Below are 23,753 nucleotides of genomic sequence, written 5' to 3'. Positions count from 1 at the left end.
GGAACGCTAATCCCATTACGTGGCCACCACCTTAACCTATCACTTCTGATATTGATGGTGCAGTTACAAAGGAACCAGTGGAGGCTGGCTCAGCACCATGCAGTGACCAGAAAAGAGGCTGCAGAAAGTTTTGTCACTGGCTGAACCAGCATTTAATGCCCATCCTTAATTGTCCCCTTCTCTTAGAGAACCAGATAGGCTTGTATAACAATCAACAGGGGTGATTGCTGTCCCAGCACTTTGCTCAGATGGGAAGGCTTCCCCCAAAGTGTCATCCCTGCAAAACAAGACTTGACATGTTAGGCCACTTGTCTGGGCAGAAACACAATGATAGTATCAGCAGTACATTTCTACAGAGGTCAAATGTCTCCAGACCAATAGCCTTACTGGTGCTTCCAACTTGCAGGAAATGAATGCCTGTCCAGGTAACCTCTAATTCTGGTGCCTGGATCTTTGTCCTTGGGAGATAGTGATTGGGCTGGTGACTTCCTGCTGGTCTCTGCTAAATGATTTGCAGTGTTGTTCATTCAGACACAGCTAATTAGCTGGCCACTTCATGATCATGTGTAGCTGTCCCAACCATAGTGCAAAGTGTCATTCACTTCCAGTTCTGATATTGACAATTCCACCATTAATGAAAGACAACTATATTCTGTCTACCATGTTTTTGTACGACTCACTCAAGCCACCAAAATCCTTTTGCAGCTTTGTTGCTACCCTGCTCGCTGTTTATGTTTCCAGCTAATTTTGTATCATCAGCAAATTAGTATTACATTTGCTCCTCTTGAAGTAATTGATAAAGATTGTAAAAAGCTGAGGCCCAAGCACTGATCCTTGTGATACCCATTAGCTGCAGTCTTCCAGTCTAAAAATTATTTATTTATTTCAATTCTGTTTTCTGTCTGTTAACCAGTCCTCAATTCTGGCCAATATATTGCCTCCAATACAATGATCCCTAATTTGCGTAAGAATCTCTTATAAATTTGAAATTTATAATAACCCGCCTTCACTGGTTCTCCATATCCACTCTGTTATCCATCCTCTTGCTGTCATGTATCTATGTACGTGAGACAGAGTGATGCATTCATCCATCTTGATATACGATGGACTCCAATTGGTATACAACACTTGTAGACCGAATGTCATCTATTGTGGCTGTAGAGGCCAATCCTTGAGTGACAGTCCCTTCTGGAGCTGACACAGATGCCTAACACTGGGCTGAAGTTGACTGATTTTTTTTCTTTTTCCAAAAGTCCTTAGTTTCCATTGCCATCTGCTCATTTTCTTTTGTCTTCTGCTTTTTACATGCCCTGCCTGACTATTTGTCTCCAGGCATGACGACCAGCAGTAAGGATTTCCTACGCATTGACCCCAATCCTGGTTTTACTTACAGATATCCTAGTCCACAGATGTAGACAACTTGTTGGTCCAGTGTCATTAGCAAACTTGCCATACAGCACGTGGCTTTGGAGATGTGGCTGTCATCCATTCTATTCACATGACCCAGCCAATGGAGTCACTAGTGACTGAAAACAGCAAACATGCACACTTGGGTACTTTTATATTTGGCACTCTGTCTTGCTGCAATATGCTTTTTAAAACTTCATTAATGGGATGAGGGCATCACTGGCCTTGCCGGTATGTCTTGCTTAACCCAGAGGGTAGGTAACAGTCAACCACATTGCTGTGGGTCTCGAGTCACATATAGGCTAGATCAGGTAAGGGTGGCAGTTTTCTTCCTTAAAGGGCATTTGTGAACCAGATGGGTTTTCCTGACAATCGAGAGTGGTTTCATGGTCATCTTGATTCCACATTTTTACTGAATTCAAATTCTACCATCTGTCATGGTGGGATTCGAACCCGGGTCCCCAAAACATAGCTGGGTCACTGGAGTAACAATCCAAACAGTCTAGTGATAACACCACTGGCCACTGCCTCCCATGTTCAATATTCACCTGAGCTTTTCCAGCAGCTTCTGTTTTTATATTTTCAGTTAGTTTGCCGTTGGGACTTCTCAACTTTGACATGACAGCTGCACCATGGCAATCTCAGTGTTGATTTTGGCATCAAGTGACAAGTTACTTGTAATTATTGGTCCAAGGTCTGTGAAGCTGTCCAGAGTGAGGTTTTTGATGCTGATCAAAACCGGAGTCTCTGGCTCTTTATTACTTTGGACTTTGGTAACCGATTGTCAGTCCAAATCCCCTACAGACCCAGGAGAACCTACCTACAACTTATTGCAAATGAACCTCAGCACTAAATGCCAGCACAGTGTCATCAGCAAATAGCAATTTATGAATTAGGACATAATGCAATTGGACCTAGGCATGCAGGCTTGCCAAGATTAACACCTTAGCATCAGCTTAGGCATACAGGTAGACAGTGAGAATTGTGTCGCTGAAAATATATAACAGCACCATGGATAATATAGCTGCCAAAAGGAGTTAGTGCCAGATCATACCTGTTGCATCCCACAGTTGATCCTGATTTTGCTCGAATATAATTGACAAAAAATATTCTCATCGAAAGTAGAAATGATGGCTAGAAATCCAGGCAGTTAGCTTATTTCTGCAGCAGTTTAAGGTTTCTGTCTCTGCTGACACAATCAAAGGTGTTGGTAAGGACTACAAAGACTATGCACTGTGCAGTTTATGGTACAATTCCTGTAACTGCCAAGTGAGAAAATCATATTAACTGTTGATTGCCAGCCCTGAAGCCACAGTGAGACTTAGGATAAATGCTTGCTGCTAGGGTCTGTAATCCAACTGGGGCATTATGAGCAAAGATGTTCACTATTTAACAAGGAGATGCCTTGATAACGGTTGCAGTTAGTATGAGCTTGTTGTCTTGAAGCTCAAATCTTTCCTTACAGCAGGGCCACACATGTTCACGCAAATGCTTTAGCAGTGCCAATATTCCTGTTTTGATTATTTCAGGTGGAATGCCACAGTTTCTTGGGGCTTTACTGTTGGAAAGATGGTTAATGGCTTTGTTCAGCTCCAAAGTACTGGGCTCATTGTTCAACTCCTTCATGACAGGCAAATCTGGAATGGGGCTGAAAGCTTCTTTAGTGACAACATTCTCCATTAGGCAGAATTCAACGTAATGCACCACTCACCTTTCCATCTGCTTGCTAGGTTCTGTGCTGATCATTCTTGTCAGTTTTCAAGAGGGCTGATTTGCTTGCTGCTGGGCTTACTGTTTTCTTGATTGCTTTACACATCCCTCTAGCATTCCCTGATTCAGCAGCTGGTTGTATGCTGTTGCTGTTTCAACCAGTGCCACGCAGTCTGCTGAGATATGACTCTGGCAACTCTGAGATCATCGAGATTTTATTTGCTGAGGACTTGCTTGCTCTCCTTTTGACTGCAGTAACTGGCTTCATTTCAGTCCAAGAAGCTTCAAACAAAACAACATTCTTCAGAATCTCCTTTCCCTTATGCAGTCAGTGCAGTTCATAGCTGGTGCTATGCAGATGATCCCATCTTGACATTGCACTCTGGGTTAGGATGTTGTCTAAAAGAGTCAAATCAAGGAAGTTGAATACCTCCTTGAGTTTTTCTGGTCAGCGGGTATAGCAAATCTGAAGAGAACCCTTCTTCGTAGAGTGGTACAGTTTCTTTGGTTGAAGCGTGACCTTGCTACACAACAGGGAGTGATCAGTTACCCCATCAACACTAAATGATTATGACTGATGATGACATTGTTGAAGCTGATACATGTGGCATTCTAACTGGTGCCAGTGGTATGATCTTGGATGTCTCCAGGACACCTTGAGGTATGGCTCAGCGTAGAAGTAGCTGTTTATCACATAGTCCATAGGTATCAGTATAACTCCAACAATCATCATTCATTTTTGTCATTCTGTCAATCCCCTGTAACCCAGTGCAGTTTGCCAAGCTGCGTAATCTGTAATCACTCTTGCATTGACGTCCTCTAGAAGGTACAGTTTCTCAGTGCTAGGAATTCTTCTAATAGCTATGTCAGATGCCCTGCATAATTGATTCTCGACATTAAGGGTAGAGGTGAGCTTTGTAAGTAGTTTATCAATCACAGATGTCTCGTGTACATTTTGAAATGGTAGAAGGTAATTGGTACAGCCACAATGCATTTCAGTTTGCAATGTGAAAGGCTACGGTCTTCTTTGCTGAGTTTATCTTGCATAGATCAGCATCCTCCTGTTGACAGATGACCCTCTAAGGTCCAAGTACCCAACTAAAACAAAAAGGCATCTGACTGAAGACTACTTAGCTAGAGGCAGGCAGTAGCTAACCAACAATATGTGATGATCTCACCCAGTGTCAGAAATAACCTCTAGTTGCACTTTATGTTGATTGAATGAGAGCTTATAATGAGAGCCTCCCAGCTCCCTCCCACATTCTGCTGCAAGAATTGACAGAAAGCCACACCGTAGTTGATTGATTACCGTGGTGGTTGAATCCTTCAGTCGTCTTCTCCCCTGAGACACCTACAAGGCAACTATTTGCCCATAGCTGGATGTCAGGTTCGTGGACACCAGGCCATAACCATATGCAATTGGGCCAGTATCACTAGCCTCCAAATACCAGGTTCTCTGAGATTAGCCAGAATAGTTTAAGTTTGCTGTCATGGGAGGTACTACATACAACTTGATTAGGAAGCTACATCATGGGAGATAGGCTTATACACTTGTCTCTCTTTTTGCAACAGTTATACTGCTAGCCAGGGGTGAGAGCCTAAAGCATGAGGTAACAAGCAGACTAACCATTAGGCACCACCCACTAAGCAAACACATTTGAAGCATCATACTGGAGATGTACAATTTATGTATGGATATAAGGGGAAAATGGGTTTAAACTAGTTCTCCGTTATCAACTTATACATGAATCAGTTTATCTGTAATGATGCGACAATTTGGCAAAAGATGGGTCACTGATGCTCTAGCTGAACAAATTTGAGTCGGAGAAGCTTCCAGCTAACCGCTGAGGAACTCGTGAATGTTCTTTCTGTGAGAAATAGGCTTAAAAATCCAATCTATAGGAAAATGCATTGTATAAATGGTTGGACTGACCCTTGAAGATAGCTGGATCAACAGGTATTATCAGGTGACTGGTGGGATTGCAGACATGATTGACAGTCTTTTAGTGCAAATGTGGAGTGGCAGCAGATGTTTCTCACTGCTAACAATAACTTTGAAGCTCTTGACCATCCACCAGTCATCCAGTAGTGAGGGAACAGAAAAGGACCATATTTTTAACTGAAGCAGGCACAGAAAATCATAAAATCTAGGAGTGAGATAATTTATTCAGCTATTCAAGCCCCCTCCACCATTCAATTCAACACAATCTGTATGCACAAACCCCATACCTCTTGATGCTTCTAAGATGTAGAAACATATTAGTCTTTTAGAGTAGATTTGTAGCTCAGGCTGTGGATGTTGTGGTTGGTTGACTCGCCGAACTGGTTCCTTGTTTAAAGAATCTACTCTAAAACCTTAGAGACCCATGGGCGAAACATGCTCAAATTGGCACGGAAATGGGAGAACTACACCAAACGACAGAGCGCAACCTGCGAACAACTTTACTTCCTACACGGATGCCTCAGGAACCGGGTATTACCACGCAAACCACCCATCAACAACCCACAAGCCTGCAAAACAGCAGAACAAAACGGCCGCAGGATGGTAAAAGTAATGATAAACGACACACACAACCGGCTCCACAGATATGACAGGGAAATTACGCGCCAAAAAACTTTATTCCGGGAAGCTACCAACCAGGACTGGACAACGGACCTGGAACAAGCCATCAACATCAGTCAACAGACCACAAGAGCTAGAAAAGGACAGATCCTTCAGGACAAGCTAGCCACACTTATCCACCAAAATGACAACAACAGAGCAGACACCTGGATAAGAAACCTCTCAAACAGGAAACTGACAGACACAGAGAAAGCCGTTCTCATCCGCAGACTTAACTATAACTACAGAGATGCCAACAAAACAGAATTCCTAGCCACACTGAGGACCAACAACATCAATGAAGAAACACAACAAACCATAAGACAGACAGTAATCCCAAAACTGATAGAAAGAACGAACTCAACACCCTCAACACATTGGAAAGGCAAGCCCTGGAAGGACTGAAAAAGGACAAGAACATCACAATACTACCTGCAGACAAAGGGCGCATGACAATAATACTAAATAAAAGGGACTACCTCTCCAAGGCACATGCACTGCTAGCTGACGAGAACACATACCGGCAAGTACAGACAGACCCGACACAGCGACTAGGAAACAAAATCCTCAACACGCTAAAGAGACTCAAACAGACTAGACAGATCAACAAAACAGACTTCTTAAGAATGAAACCCGAAGGAACCAACACAGCCCAATTCTACGGCCTCCCGAAAGTTCACAAACTGGAAGTACCCCTTAGACCCATAGTTTCCCTACCCGGCAAGCCATCACACAGATTAGCCAAGGAACTACAAATGAGATGAAGAAACCTCGTCAGCAAGTCACCCCACTCAATCCACTCAGCCCAAGAGTTCCTTAATTCCATCAAAGACACAAGGATAGATGACGATGAGACCATGGCATCGCTTGATGTCACAGCCTATTCACATCAATAGACATACCACTAGCAAGGGTATGACAGCAACAATAGAACAAGAACAAGACTCCAGTGAAACCATCTCCACAGACAACATGCTGAAACTACTGGACCTATGCCTCAACACCCACTTCATTTTCAATGGCCAAATATACGAACAGATCAACAGGACTCCCACGGGATCACCTATCTCCAGACTAGTAGCCGAGGCAGTGATGCAAAGACTTGAAAGTACGGCCCTTCCACTAATCCAACCAAAACTATGGATACGCTATGTAGGCGACACCTTTGTCATCATTAAACAGACCAAGCTAGAGGAGACACACAAACTAATAAACAACACCCTCACCAGAATCAAATTCACCAGAGGAGGAGAAGAACAAACAGCTCCCATTCCTGGACATCATGGTAGAGCGCAGGACAACTGGGGAATTCCTAACGAAGGTACACAGGAAAGCCACACATACTGACCAAGTACTGAACTTCAACAGCAACCATCCTAACACACACAAACGAAGCTGCATGAGAACATTATTTAAACAGGCAACAACACACTGCAACAGCACAAATTTACGCCAAGAAGAAGAATACCTCTTCCAGGTGTTCAAGGACAATGGATATCCGAAAAACTGGGTCAGAAGATGCCTACTGAGTGAACAACACCAGGAAGATACTACACACCCCGACACGCTCATCACGCTACCTTACGTCAGGAACACATCAGAACTAACCACAAGACTCCTACAACCACCGGTTGTAGAATAGCGCACAAACCCTAATCAACCCTACGACAACTGTTCACCCGAACCAAAGACCCACTACCCACTATGGACAGGACCAATGTCATATACAAGATTCCCTGCAGAGACTGTGACAAACACTACATCAGACAAACAGGAAGAAAATTAACAACAAGGGTACATGAACATCAATTGGCTACAAAAAGACATGACCTATACTCACTCATCTCTATCCACATGGATAAGGAGAACCACCAATTCGATTGGGACAACACCAAGATCCTGGGACAAGCAAAGCAGAGACAAGCACGGGATTTCCTAGAAGCCTGGTACTCTACGAAGAAAGCCATCAACAAACACACAGAACTCGACCCCATATACACTCCATTGCGAATGAAAACCGGAAGTGAGGTAATCCAGCTCAACGGACTCCAGAGTCTAAATACCAGGCGGGAAAACACCAACAGCGCTTCATCAGAAGCTGCACTGATGATGTTACCCAGCAGGGTAATGAAACGTCTGCGGAACAACAAACCAGCTCGGCGAGCCAACCAACCACATATATTAGTCTTGAACATACTCAGCCAGTGAGCTTCCACAGCCTTCTGGCACAAAATTCCAAAGTTTAATCAAACTTAATCAAATTAAGGTGCAGGGGATCCACGGTGATTTGGCTGCTTGGATTCAGAATTGGCTCGCTCATAGAAGGCAAAGGGTAGTTGTGGAAGGGTGTTTTTTCTGGCTGGAGGTCTGTGACTAGTGGTGTTCCTCAGGGGTGGAAAAATGGCAGATGGAGTTTAATCCAGGCAAGTGTGAGGTACTGCATTTTGGGAGATCAAATGTTAAGGAAAAACGTACAGTTAATGGCATTGAACAGCATTGATGTACAGAGGGACCTGGGGTTCAAGTCCATAGTTCCCTGAAAGTGACCACTCAAGTAGATAGGGTCGTAAAGAAGGCGTAGAGCACGCTTGCTTTCATTGATTAGGGAATTGAGTGCAAGAGTCAGGATGTCATGTTTGCAGCTTTATAAAACTTTGGTTAGGCCACACTTAGAGTATTGCCACATTACAGGAAAGATGTGGGGGCTTTGGAGAGGGTGCAGAAGAAGTTTACCAAGATGCTGCCTGGATTACAGGGTATGAGCTATAAGGAGAGTCTAGGAAAACTCAAGTTGTTTTCTCTGGAGCAGTGGAGGCTGAGGGGAGACTTGATACAAGTCTATAGAGTTACGAGATGCATAGATAGGGTTGATGGTCAGAATCTTTTACTCAGAAATGAAACATCCAAAACCAGGGGGCTTGCATTTAAGCTGAGAGGGGGAAAGTTCAAAGGAGATGTGAGGGGCAAGTTTTTTACACAGAGAGTGGTAGGAGTGTGGAACGTGTTGCCTGGGGTGGTAGTGGAGGCAGATACAATAGAGGCGTTTAAGGGACTTTTAGATAAGCACATGAGTATGCAAGGAATTGGAGGGATATGGACCAAGAGCAGGAAGAAGGGATTAGTTTAATTTGGTGTCATGTTTGGCAGAACATCGTAGGCTGAAGGGCCCATTCATGTGCTATACTGTTCTATGTTCTAATGTAAACATTCAAAACTCTCATTACTATCCTAAATGGCCTGTTCCTTATTCTGAGACAGTGTCTCCTGATTTCAGACACTTCCAGCCAAGGAAAATACCCACTGTTGATCCCTGTAGAATTTTATAGGTCTGAATGAGATCACCTTTCAGTCTTCTAAACTCGAGAGAAAACACTCAAAGTTTTCTTTGTAAGTGGTAGAAGAAGCTGGTTTGAAGCTGTTGTGGAGGAGTCTTGGTGAGTTACTGCAGTGCATCTTGTAGATGGTAGTCACATTGCAGTTACTATGTGTTGGTGGTGCAAGGTGGTGGATTGGTTGTCAATTAAATGGGCTGCTTTGTCTTGGAAGGTGTCAGGGTTCTTGAATGTTGTTGCAATTGCACTAATCCAGGCAAGTGGAGAGTATTCATACTCCTGACTTGTGGCCTGTTAATGGTGGAAAAACACTGGGGAGGTAGGAGGGGAGTTATTTGCTACAGAATTCCTAGCTTCTGATCTGCTCATGTAGCCAAAGCTACACAATCCGTGTGGCTGCTCCAGGTCAGTTTCCATAGGGTGTTGATTGTGGAATTCAGTGATGATAATGATCTTCAGCATCAAACAATAATGATTAGATTCTTTCTTGTTGTAGATGGCCATTGCTTGGTACTTGTGTAGCATGAAGCTTAGTTGTCACTTACCAGACCAATCTTGGATGTTTTCAGGTCTTGCTGCATACAGATACACACCGCTTCCACATCTGAGGTGCTGTGAATGGTGCTAAACATTGTGCAATTTCTGATCTTACGAAGGTCATTGATGAAGGAGCTGAAGATGGTTGGGTCTCAGACACTACCCTGAACAATTCCAACAGTAACGACTGGGGGTGCATGTGACTGACTTCCAAGAACCACAACCATTTCCTCTACATTATGCTTAGAGTCAACTCAACAGGAGGTTTCCCCCACCTTTGATTCTGATTGACTCCAGTTTTGCTGGGCCTCTTGATGCCATACTTAGTCAAATATCGCCTTGATAACAAGGGCAGCCACTCTTACTTCAACTCTGGAGTTCGGGTCTTTTGTCTACGTTTAAACCAAGGTTGCAATTAGGTCAGAAGATGAGTGGCCTTGGCAGCAGCCAAACTGAATGTCAGTGAGCAGGTTATTCCTTTGCAGGTGCCACTTCATAGGACTGTCAAAGACTCCTTCCATCATTTTGCTGATGACTGAAAGTAGACTGCAAGGGCAGTAATTAGCTGATTTGGATTTGTCCTGCCTAGGCAGTTTTTCGCATTACTGATGCCAGTGTATGTAGCTATAGTGGAAAAAATTGGCTAGGGCATGGCTAGTTCTGAAGCACAAAACTTCAGTACTATTGCTGGAATGTTGTCAGATCCCATAACCTTTGCAGTATCCAATGCGTTCAGCCATTTCTTGATATCACGTGGAATGAATCGATTTGGTCAAAGATTCGCACATGACGCTGGGGAACTCAGGAAGACACCAAATTGAATCATCCACTTGGCATTAATATCAAGTCAACATCATTTCTAGAAATCAAAGAGAATTATGTAATTATGGAGAAAACTCCTGTAATTGGAAGTGTATGATCTTGGCCATATACAAGGAGCAAAGTGCGGAACTGCCCATCATGGTGGTGAGAGGTGAAAAATCAGCCTCGTTTGGAAGCGACTGTTTAGTAGTACTCAAATTAAATTGGAGCAGGTTTTTCTAGGTTGAAATGCAAGATGATGTGCTTGTCAAGTATCCTCAGGTTGTTTCGAAATGAATAAACTGATTCAAGGATACCAAGCTAACATGCATGTTTAAGACCTATTTATTGCAGGTTGTTTCTAGTTCTCTGCTCTAAGAGAAAACAGAGAAAGAGCTAAAAAGACTTAAGACTGTGTACACTATCTCCAAAGTAGATCACAGTAATTGGACTACTGGCACAGTGGCAGTAACAGGGTCTTATGAAGGTGTAGAATACGTAGTGATTATAAGGTAACCATAAATCAGATACTAAAATGAAATCTATCAAAACCTTGTGAACATATCCTCCAGGTTATCAGGTGGTCAGATTGTTTTCAAAATTAGATCTGACTTGAGTTAGATGTGGGTCTAAGCCACATTTGACGAGAGTCTGTTTCAGTTTCATTGGCTGCCATTTGGTGCTTCTTTAACCCCTAGAATCTGCAAAGGAATTCTGGGAGTAATATGCTGAATGAATGGCATACTTATTTCAGTTCCAAACAGTTACAGCCATGTTGACAGACTGAAAGAGGTTCTCCAATATTTGAAACACCATGGAGTTTGGGCAAAAGCATGCAAATGTGAAATATTTCAAAACTCCGTACAGTACTTGAGCCACAATATAGACAAAGATGGAATACATAAGAACATAAGAACATAAGAACTAGGAGCAGGAGTAGGCCGTCTGGCCCTTCGAGCCTGCTCCGCCATTCAATAAGATCATGGCTGATCCCTTTGTGGACTCAGATCCACTTACCCGCGTTCTCACCGTATCCCTTAATTCCTTTATTGTTCAAAAAACATCTACCTTTTTTTTAAAAGCGTTTACTGAAGTAGCGTCAACTACTTCACTGGGCAAGGAATTCCATAGATTAACAACCCTCTGGGTGAAGAAATTCCTTCTCAGTTCAGTCCTAAATCTGCTCCCTCTAATCTTGAGGCTATGCCCTCTTGTCCTAGCTTCACCTGCCAGTGGAAACATCCTCTCTACTTCTATCTTATCTATTCCCTTCATAATTTTATATGTTTCTATAAGATCCCCCCTCGATCTTCTGAATTCCAATGAATATAATCCCAATCTACTCAGTCTCTCCTCATAAGCCAACCCCCTCAACTCCGGAATCAATCTAGTGAACCTCCTTTGCACCCCCTCCAGTGCCAGTACATCCTTTCTCAAGTAAGGAGACCAAAACTGCACACAGTACTCCAGGTGTGGCCTCACCAGCACCTTGTACAGCTGCAACATAACCTCTCTGCTTTTTATTTCAATCCCTTTAGCAATGAAGGACAAAATTCCATTTGCCTTCCTAATTACTTGTTGTACCTGCAGACCTACCTTCTGTGATTCATGCACAAGGACACCCAGGTCCCTCTGCATAGCAGCATGCTGCAACTTTTTACCATTCAAGTAATAATCCTTTTTACTATTACTCCTACCAAAATGTATGACTTCACATTTATCAAGAGTAAGGTTCAAGCAATAAGAAATGTACACAATGTCAGAGCATCTCCGAACTGAAATCATAATTGCGGTCTAGTGAAATACTAAGATAAATTATACAAGATAGTGATTCATTAAAAAATTGTATCGTCTTCATCGTTTCACAATCAAAATTAATCAGAAGACACACTGATTTTGACTCCATACCAGTACTCAATTTCACTGCAGTCTGAATGCAGAGATAAGCTTTGATTTTCTCTGCTTATAAATACAATATTACATTCAAAAAATTATTGTAATGCTTGTGATTTTTAGATTATTGTCACTGGACTAAATGCCCAAAGGGAAGATGTATTTCTTTTACATGTGTAGATAAATTGACAGTCACAATAGGTGACTTTGGCTGAACAACTCAAAGGGATCTCATGTTGGAAAAGGAGTACAACTACATTGCAAACGAGTAGTCAACACAAGTATTGGGTTTAGAAATTAGGCCAATTTTTATGCATTAGAGTGAACTGTCAGTTGATACAAGTTATGTCATTTGGGGGGCCAGAGCTGCAACTCCTGAGATGTACAGATGACAGTTGCTATCTGATCTTCATGGTCAACATTTTGCTTACGTTTGGCAAAGAGTTTAGTGAGGGGCTATCTTTGCTGGTCAGAGTTAGATAACGATATAGAAGACTCAGTTGACTTTTTAAAATCCTAGTATGTAGATCATTACGTCCAGGACTTTGTTGACTTTAGGACATATTATCGTACTGTACTAATTTAAGTTTTTGTTAGAATGCTTGGTTCCCCACCTTTTCTGGAATGGTTTTTGTCTGTTGAAAGTGCTGAATTTCACAATGATGGAAGGGTCCCCAGCTTAGTGAAAATGGTGCTGGAGCCCGGATTCTCAAAATTCTGACCCCAAATATGCCAGAGAGGGCAACAGGGTTGGCTTGTAGTCTGCATGGTTCACAGAAGCAACTGTGCATGTAACAGTGCAGCTTACTTCAGTTAGATACCTTTGGATAGTATGAGATGTCAGATGCCCTTTGGGAGCATTCAAGTACACTTTGGAATTGTTAAAAGTAGCAGCAAATGTATGTTTAAAAAAAAAAGAAAATTTAAATTAACTGTTAAATTAGCAAGGAATTTAAATTCTCCTTGAGCTGTCAAGCTGTCAAGGTAATTAAATCTCCTGGAGTCATAGAGTCACATAGTACGCAAACAGACCCTTTCAGCCCAACTCATCCACGCCAAACAGATTTCCCAAATTAAACTAGTCACATTTGCCCAGATTTTGTCCATATCCCTCTAAACCTTTTCTATTCATGTACCTGTCCAAATTTCTTTAAAATATTGTAACTGTACCTGCATCCACTACTTCCTCTGGCAGTTCATTCTATACATGCACCACCCTATGTTTGAAAAAGTTGCCCCACAGGTCCCTTTTAAATCTTTCCCCTCTCACTTTAAAACTATGCCCTCTAATTTTAAACTCCCCTCCCTTAGGGAAAAGACATTTACTATTCACCTTATCTATGCCCCTCATAATTTTATAAATCTATATAAGGTCATCTCTCAACCTCCAATGCCACAGGGAAAAAAGTCCCAGCCTATCCAGCCTCTCCTCATAACTCAAGCTCTTCCAGTCCCAGTAACATGCTTGCAAATACTTTTTGCACCCTTTCCAATTTAATAATATCCTTCCTATAGCAGGGCGACCAGAACTGTACGCAGTATTGCCTGCAATTAAAAAAATTGAGTGCTTGTTAGTTCACTCTGTCTGTAGATATAAACTTAAGGGCTGTCATAATAGGATTTGTGCTGCGTTATTGATTTTGCAGCCTATCATTTTGTCAATTCACAGTTTGATCAACACTTTCAAGTTGTTATAAAGTCTTCTATGTGTGGATAAGAATACAAATGCTAGTTTTTATAAGGGATTAAGTTGGTGAAATAAGTGACAGTGAATTCTAAAACAGACACTTCGAACTTTATTCAATCTCGGCATGTGTCCGGAGGTCTGCGCATAGTGGATACTGTGTGTATCAGTATGAAGGATACAAGGGCAAACGAAGTGGGGGAGCTGGGCTGCATGTATTGACATGCATTGACACTAAGTTGGTATAGTGAAATAGAAGGCCATGGTGATGGGTAGGCTGGTATGTTATGTAGATGGTTGGGGATCATAGGCTGACAGAGGGTTTTGAGAGGCCATGGACAGTAACTGAGGTCATGGATGGGACAGTATGTGAATAGGTTACAGGATATGTGGGATGGAAGCAGGAGGGCATTTTTAACATTTGGCACAGACATGGCTCACTGAGGCCAGCCTTTTAAACAGCATGCTTCCAAACCTGCCAGTCCCTGTGGGGCCACTGCATTGCTGGAACCAAAGTTAACAACGTTCAAGGCATTTGGGTTTGTGGATTCAAGAATTTTCCTGATTTGGGAGTGAACATTTTTTGTTTACCTCTTCCTTTTTGCATACCTATAGAACCTTCTTGCAATTTTTTTTATCTCTTGCTATTTTACTCTCATATTTACTTTTCTCTATCAATCTCTTGCTAATCTTTCACCAAATTCTAGAACCTTTCCAATTTTATGACTGCACTTATTGGCAACTTTATAATTTTCCCCCTTTGATCTATTTTTAACCTCTCATATTAGTCATTTTTGCATAGGTATTATTTTTCCTTAACAGCATCCACAACTGCTTCAAATAATGATTGTTTCTTTCGACATTCAATGTTGTTTATCTACTGTCATATCTTTTCATCTAGTTACCCACCTTAAATAACTTGCCCCTCATACCTACATGGTCTGCTTTGTTCAGATTTAATACCATAGCTTTGGACTTAACTGTATCACTTTCAAGCTCAATACAGAATTCAAACATATTATCACTGTTCCATATAGGTCCCCTTAACACAAGGTCATTAATGAACCCCTTTTCATGACACAATGCTGGACCTAGAACAAGCTTTTGCCTAATTTATTCTTCAACATATTGACTGACAAAATTGATTGGATGACGCAGTGGTTCAGTGGTTAGCCCTGCTGCCTCACAACACCAGGGACCCAGATTCGATTCCAGCCTTAAGTGACTGTGTGGAATTTGCACGTTCTTCCCATGTCTGCATGGGTTTCTATTGGGTGCTCTGGTCTCCTCCCACAGTGCAGGTTAGGTGAATTGGCTGTGCTAAATTGTCTGCAGTGTGCAGGGATGTGCTGGTTAGTTGGAATAGCCATGGTAAATGTGGGGTTATGGGGATAGGGCAGAGGGCCGGGTATTGATGGGATACTCTTCAAAGGGTTGGCACAGACTTGATGTGCTGAACAGCCCCATTCAGCACTGTAGGGATTCTATGACTCAATGAAAATGATCTTCTATACATTCATGTACAAGCTAAAGTGCATTTTGGGAAGGAAAATCTTTCAAGAATATTTTCTTACAAATATTAGATCACATGATACGAAGTTATATAACAAAAGCAGGCAACAGAACCATTATGTTCCTTTTGCACTCTCCCAAAGATGATGAAAATCTGCAGTGTTGTAAGTTCATTTCTTTCTATGATGCAGAACCAACTATTTCACTCAAATAGAAAATTTTGTTTGGGAACAAGATATTAAAACAGGTTTTCTAAATATGATTTTGCAGCTTTAATCGGACTTTTTGCTTTTGATTAGAAGTTTAGTATCTGATATCCTTAAATGAAGTAAAAAGATCTGAATTTTCAGTCTCCGTTAAAAGTATACCTTCTTTTTCAGCCACCATTTCCTCCAATTAGATTCTGTCACATCTAATTTATGTGATTACAAAGTAAAAAGTTGGAAATTTGGCAATTCATTTTTTAGTTTCATAAAAATGCCATAAATGAAACCAGACATACCTCTGTCAAATGCCAGTTTGACATCTTCAATTAGATCACTAAACCCTGATACTCTGTACAAACCTTCAGACATTAGACCTACAAAACATAAAATTTGAATAAAAATTATTCTTCAGGGACAACAATTTATATTTACATAGTGCTTTCAATTGATGTTGTAGTTTTTCACAACAGCATTATAAAACAAAATATGAAACTGAGCCAAGTATAGAGATATTAGATTGCCAAAGGTTTGGTCAAAGAGGCATGTTTCAAAAGATGGAAGTGAAGTAGAGTGGCAGAGACGTTAAGGGAGGAATACCAGATCTTGGTGACTAGGACACTAAGTGGAGCAATTATAATTAGAAATTCTCAAGAGGCCACAATTAGAAGAGTGCAGGCATTTCAGACTTGCTTGACTGGGAGCCAATGAAAATAGAGAACACTGGATGGTAAAGAATGGGACTTGGTGTGAGTCAGAAATGGACAGCTGAGTTTACATTAGGTATAATGTGGGAGTCCAGCCAGGGGTGCACTGATAGTCAAGTCTAGAGATAAAGAAGACATGAACGATGGTTTTGTAAGCAGATGAGGAGAGACGGGGCTGTAGTTGAGTGATGTTACAGAGATGGCAATTTGACTTTGATACAAATAAAAAAGCAATAACAATAAAAAATTACTCCAAAGGAATTACATCTTAGATATCAAAAATGGTACTTTGATCAATATCTTCCATTTGAAATGCATTCAAAACCTGATGGCAATTATCTTAATTACACTTTTATTTCTAATACTTGTAGAGGGACTATGAAAGGGACTTAATATTTTAAACCTTAACTAATGTTAGAGCGCTTACTTCTACTTGTTAACTTCTAGTTCTAGATGATTGCATAAAACTACTATTTTATGCTGAATTTAAACATATTAGCACTTGAAGGATTGAACAAGATGTTAAAAAGTAGAAATAAAAACCAAAAGAACTGCGGATGCTGTAAATCAGGAACAAAAACAAAGTTGCTGGAATAGCTCAGCAGGTCTGGCAGCATCTGTAAAGGAGAAAACAGAGTTAAAGTTTCAGGTCCGGTTCTGAGGAAGGGTCACCGGACCCGAAACGTTAACTCTGTTTTCTCCTTCACAGATGCTGCCAGACCTGCTGGGCTTTTCTAGCAACTTTGTTTCTGTTAAAAAGTGGAAATCGAGTTACTGATAAATAAAACAAAAGGAATGTCAAACATACAAGAATAATTTGAAAATACTTTTTCAAAAGCCTGCCCAGTTTCTGAACTCTCTCTTTAAAGTATTCACCACCACCCCACCCGAGTTCTTGTCACTCCTCAGGCTGAGTTTCAGACTTATGCCTTTGGTCTTGTTCTGAACTACCTGCCTCCAAATATGTGGATGCAAGTTACTTGTCCTCCTTCATGAGCTGTGGGATCCATACTAACCCCCTTGTCTATCATTCTTCCAATGAGTTGGTTGATTTTGTCTGGCTCGGCAATCTGTTGGAGCAAAAGCCCTACCTAGGACAAAGACTCAGGAAACAGGCAGAATTCAGGCATGTGGCAGTCTACTCTTATTCAAGCAAGTACTGGGTCATGCAGGGAGAGGGCCAAGGATGACCCTGAATCTGGTCTCAACATGAGAACGCAGTTATTCCTTAGTCTTTAGCTCAGATCGGAAGAAAGATCAATGATGCTCCGGTGCTTAGAGTATAATACAATACATTTTATGTTACAATAATCACATACAATGTAGTTACTGTGCCCTTCCCCTTATTCTATACATCCAATCCTGTGAAACACTAACCAATGCTGGACACTCCTGTGGACAGCCCTAGGTTCCTTTGATCTCACGGTGTTTAACAGACGTTGTAATCTCCAGGCCTTGAGATCTTTCTACGTATCCTATTAATTCACATTCCAAAGTTACTGGCTGTACTCCTTCAGACATGTCCCAGTCTTGCTTTTCTCTAAGGACTGCCTGAATTCTGTTGTTTATGTAGGCTTCCCTTTTTCCTCAGATTAATCACTTCTCAAAGGTACCATTGTGTCTCACTTAAATGCTGCAGCAGGCTTTTAATTCTGTTTATCACTTGTCAACTGTTTTGTGTCTTTCAAAAATGGGCATCCCTTACATTTGTCTCTGCATTCCTTCCACACTTCTGTCTCTTTGGGTGCTAACCATGCCATACTAAGCTCATGGATGATCATATCACTAATCCAACCCCACATCTTGTTACATCTTCACCAATGGCTGCTACACCACTATAAATGCCATCACTTCTGCAATGAGCCTATCTGCCTGGTCAGAGAATAGTGTACTCCAAATTACCACCTGTACCCTACTTTGAATGCACTTCAAAACTATGAATGATTGCCAGTAGCCATTATTCTGACACCACCAAGCTGTCTACATTTGCATTCTGATATTTGCACATATTGATAAAAATTCAACTTCTAATCAAGTATAATTTGGACCCTGCAGCTTGATCCTCTCCTAGAGATGCAAACAGTCATATTATCACAGAATCTAAGCCATTTGTAGGACAGTCTTGTAAAAATTAGTTGCTGCTTTTCCTACATTACAATGTTAACTGTACTTCAAAACATTTCACTGGGCGGCACAGTGGCTTAGCGGTTAGCACTGCTGCCAGGGACCCAGGTTCGATTCCACCCTCGGGCGAGCGTCTGTATAGAGTTTGTACATTCTCCCTGTGTCTGCGTGGGTTTCCTCTGGGTGCTCTGGTTTTGTCCCACAGTCCAAAGATATGCAGGCTAGGTGGATTGGCCATGCTAAATTGCCCATAGTGTTCAGGGATGTGTAGATGAGGTGGGTTATGGGGGGAATGGGTCTGGGTGGGATGCTCCGAGGGTCAGTGTAGACTTGTTGGGCCGAAGGGCCTGTTTCCACACTGTAGGGATTATATATGATTCTATATTTGCTTTGGGGCATCCTGAAATGGTGAAAGGTAACATGCAACATATAAATGCAAGTTCTTTCTTCCATTCACAGCAAACCAATGCCTTTGATAAAATAGTTTGTATTGTAGATTATAACAAGATATCGTCTAATATTATTTAAGTTTCAGTTTTGAATTTGTAATATATGGGCTTTCTGTGTGCCTCAAGTTAATCATTAACTTGTAAGTATTTTTGTAGCCATCATGATTTTTTTTAAACTGTTTGAGAGGGCGGGTTTGTACTTTATATTTTATGACTTAGTAGGGTGAATTGTTTTGCTTTAAGGTCTGTTAGAAATTTTTAAACTTTTGGTAAACACCCATAGCTTAGAAAGGGAGATTTTGTGTTTCAGTTTTAAATAATCTTGGGCACTTCTATGAAGTACTTGCAGGGAAATGCATGGAGAGAACAGTGTTTGAGAAAAGGAGAATACAATAAACTAGAGTAAGGAATTAATGATAGTCATCTGAAGTTTTGGGATACAATTCTGAAGAGGACTTAAAGCGGAGTTTGTTTCAGATTTGTTATAGCTCCTGGAATAAACTGTCAGAGGATCTAGTCTAGAAACTAAAGTCACTGCAAATGCAAACCTATCTACATGTTAGAAAATGGCATCCTAACATGAACACTGTATAAGGGTTGCCTTGCCGTTGGGTACCATACAAGGGCTCTTTCAGTTTTACCTAAACTTGCAAAAGGAATATTTTTGGATTATACCTTTACTGTATGTTTAGAACTCTTTGAATTGGTATAAGAGCAAATAGATGAGTTTATTATATTTTGTTTTCATCTCTTTTGCTCAATGAACTTCTGTGTTACTGTTAAAACATTGCATTGCTCTATCTCAGTGAGACACCAACGCATTAAAACCAAGACAAACTATGATCTATCAAGCCAGATTTCAGTCTGGGATTTGGCTTGATGGATAAATAAAAAACCAATTCAATTTTTTTCAAAAATAGCTTGACTATAAAAATCTATCAGTGAAAAAGGAGAATCAATCAAACTTTCATTATGGAGAGAGCAAAAAGTGCAGATGCTGGAGTCAGAGACAACACAGTGTGTTCAAGAAATGAAGAAGGGTCCCAATCCGAAACGTCAGCTTTCCTGCTCCTCTGATGCTGCCTGGCCTACAGTGTTGCTCCAGCTCCACACTGTGTTACTTTATCTCTGATTCCAGCATCAGCAGTTCTTACTATGTTTGATTAATTAGAAGCCTTTGGCAAGCTGGGACTTTACTGTTAAAGACTTGCAATTGGCAGGTAAGCTTACCAGTTAGCTCTTAACCACAATCCAGTAAGCTTTCTTGATGGGCAATGAGTCAGTTGCAGGAAAGTTGACGTTTTGGGTTGGGACACTTCTTCAGAAATGGGGAGGGGGAAAGGAACTGGGAAATAAACAGAGAGGAGGCGTGGGGCCGTGAGAAGATAGGTGGGATGGTGATAAGTGAATGCAGATTGGGAGTGGTAGGGATTAGTCAGTGGGATGGGTGGGGCAGATAGTTGGGAGAGAAGATGTACAGGTTGTGTCGGGTCAAGGAGGCAGGGATGAGAGGAAGGGTTGCACATGGGATGAAGTCGGGGTTGGGGAGATTTTAAAACTGGTGAATTCTATGTTTAGGCCATTGGGCCGTAGGCTCCCAAGGCGGAATATGAAGTGTTGCTCCTCCAGTTTGCATGTAGAGTCATTGTGGCACTGGAGGCAGCCCAGGATGGACATATCGCCCAGGGAGGGGAGGGGGAATTAAAATGGTTGGCGACCAGAAGGTGTTGTCGTTTGTTGTGTACAGAACGCAGATGCTCTACAAAACAGTCTCCGATTCTATGCTTGGTCTCACCGATGTACAGGAGGCCACATTGGGAGCAATGGATAGAGTAGACCAAGTTGGAGGATGTACAGGTGAACCCCTATCAGAAATGAAACGTTTGCTTTAGGCCTTGAATAGAGGTGGGGGGGGAGGTGTCGGGGCAGGTATAACATTCCTGCAGTTGCAGGGAAAGGTGTCGGGTGTGTTGGGGTAAATGGGGAGAGTGTAGCGGAGAGGGAGTTGCAGAGGGAGTTGCGGAGGGAGTGGTGCCTACGAAAGGCAGATAGGGGTGGCGAGGGAAATATCTCTTTGGTCATGGGGTCGGACTGTAGGTAGCAGAAATGGAGGAGAATGATACGATGGATGCAGAGGTTGGTCGGTGATATGTGAGGACCAGGGAGATTCTGTCTTTATTTTTGTTGGGGGGGTGGGGTTTGAGGCCAAAAGTGTGGAAAATGCAAGAGATGCGGTTGAGGCATTTTTGATCACTGGGACGGGAGTGGGGGCGCGATGTTGCGGTCCTTGAAATAGGAGCACATCTGAGATATCAGGGAGTGGAATGCTTCATCTTGGGAGCAGATGCAGCGGAGGCAGAGGAATTGATAGTAAGGGATCACATTCTTGCAGGAGGGTGGGTGACAGGAGGTGTAGTCCAGGTAGCTTTGGGAGTCGATGGGTTTGAAATAGATGTCGGTGTTGAAGCAGTTACCTAAGATGGAGACAGTGGGGTCCAGGAAGGGGAGGGAGGTATCGGAGATGGTCCAGGTGAATTTGAGGTTGATGAACTGTTTAAGCTCCTCGTGGGAGCATCCAACCTATCGCCATCCCACCTACATTTCTCCAACCCCACGCACCCTCCCTCCTCGACCTGACACAACCTGTTCATCTTCTCTCCCAACTATCCACCCCACCAATCCCACTGACCAATACCCACCACTCCCTACGTGCATTCACCTATCACCATCCCACCTACCTTCCCCAGCCCCAGCCCCAGCCCCAGCCCCAGCCCCCCCTCTCTCTATGTCCCAGCTCCCTTCCCTCTCCCCATTTCTGAAGAAGGGTCCCGACCTGCAATGTAAGCTTTCAATATAATTTTTCATTGTTAATTCAATATTTTTCTTGCACAAGCTTAGAAATAAAGAATCCAACAAAAATATTACATTTTTCACAACAACATAATTAAATTAATTTATTCAATTGTGTTTCACTATATGTCATAAACACTGGATGGCTTTTCACAGGTTGGGCTGATTCTGGAGACCTTTAAAAACTGTGGGCAGATGGGGAAGGTCCATCTGGTTATGAAAACTTTTTTTTTCCCCAGCAGAGGTAAGGAGTCAGGGTGTAAATTCTGCAATTGGGAAACTTAAAACTCAAAGAATGAAAATCGCCAAAATTCTAGAGGCTGCTCCCATATTAGAGAGAGATGACTGGTGGTGAGTTTAATGCAAGGGTCACCATGTCTTAACTGAGGGTGAGGTTGAACAGGCAGGGCCTTCATTGTGATTTCAGCTGTTCGAGGAATTCAACCCACATTGTCGGTGTCATTCTGCATCACAAACTATCTGTCCTTTAAGAGGGTACAGGTTGTGGATGTGGGTGGGGGTGAGGGTTACAGCACCTAAGAACTCTTTATAAAAGTGTGAAACCTCACATAATAGAGGTGGTCCTTCTAACCAGCCCACCTCAGCACTTGCACGTCACTGTGGTTGTCACTGAAATGCATCTGGAAACAATAGCAAAAACTGCACAGGCAAAGGTAATTTTCATGGAAACATATCTGCCGAGTCAGGGGGTTCCCCAACCCGAGCTTCTCACCTGCAGGGACAGAATCTCAGGTTATTGTTTGGAAAATGTGTCAGAACGTCCTATGGTTTGAAAGACTTGACATAAATGCAAAGAATTTTTCTTATTTTTGTGTAGTTTACTCTCAATGTCAATTTTGGTACCCTTAAAACCATTTTTTCTTAGATGTACAATTTCTCTTGAAAGCCCTCTTTTGGAAGTGATATCATGTGCTAACTGATGACTGTCAGCTGAAGCAAGTTATCAATCACACCTACATCTGCACTTCACAGAATATTAGAATGTAGCATATGTATTTTGGCAAATTTCCTTGCATGCAAGAATATAATCATTATTGCAACAATAGGCATGGCTGTGATAGAGTTATTATCACTGCAGTTGAACAAGCTATGCACTCACAGTTGAGCTTATCTGCAGCAAAGCAATAGAAAAATATAGAACAATATAGAAACAATAGAAAAATAGGAGAAGTACATCATTTGGTCCTTTGAGTTAGTTCAGCCATTCAATGTGATCATGACTGATGATGCAACTCAGTACCCTGTTTCCAGATTCTCCCATATCCTTTGATCTCTATACCCCCATGCATTATATCAAGCTCCTTCTTGAAAACATTCAATGTTTTGCCCTCAGTCCCTTTCTGTGGCAGAGAATTCCACAGGCTCACCACTTTCTGGGTGAAGAAATTTCTACTCATCTCAGTCCTAAATGGCCAACACCATCTCCTTAGACTGTGATGCTGTTTCTCAAACCCCCCGTCATCAGGAATATTTTTTCTGAGTTTTCTCTGTCTGGTCCTGTTTGAAATTTTAGGTTTCTACGAGGTTCCGCCTCACTCTCCTGAGCTCCAGTGAACATAGTTCTAACCAAATTTTTCTCTCTTCCTATGCCAGTCCTGCCGTCCAAGAATCTGTTTGGTAACATGCATACAGATTGTTAAAACAATTATTCATATCCCGTCACACATAATTATTCTCAGAGAACTGCAACTCCACAAAATGGTTTCTGAGATTAAATCACATCTGCAAACCTTATTTTCCAATTAAAAATAATGTAAGACCTTATTAGAATGCTCAATTTACCAAACGCACAATTCGTAAGTATTTATATTTAAAATTAATCAAGTTTGGTAATTCTACAGCTGTATCTTTTCAAGCATGGCGTGCTTAGGTTTTAATAAAACAGTTAAAGAATATTCATCCCTTCATTAATGTATATGCA

The 23,753-nt window shown here is 41.8% G+C and overlaps 1 protein-coding gene across 1 annotated transcript in view; it reads right to left on the bottom strand.

Moving 5' to 3' along the window:
• chn1 (chimerin 1) overlaps positions 1 to 23,753 on the bottom strand; it is a 168,269-nt gene that overhangs the window by 18,063 nt on the left and 126,453 nt on the right. The window contains exon 10 of the mRNA XM_048598753.1: positions 15,981 to 16,058. Coding sequence (XP_048454710.1) covers positions 15,981 to 16,058 — 78 coding nt within the window. The remainder of the gene's footprint in view (positions 1 to 15,980; positions 16,059 to 23,753) is intronic.

Source organism: Rhincodon typus, chromosome 7 (genome assembly GCF_021869965.1).
Source record: "Rhincodon typus isolate 14 chromosome 7, sRhiTyp1.1, whole genome shotgun sequence".
In the NCBI taxonomy this organism is placed as follows: domain Eukaryota; kingdom Metazoa; phylum Chordata; class Chondrichthyes; order Orectolobiformes; family Rhincodontidae; genus Rhincodon; species Rhincodon typus.
The sequence above is the reverse complement of the archived record's forward strand: the minus strand, read 5'-3'. Positions and strand labels throughout refer to the sequence as shown.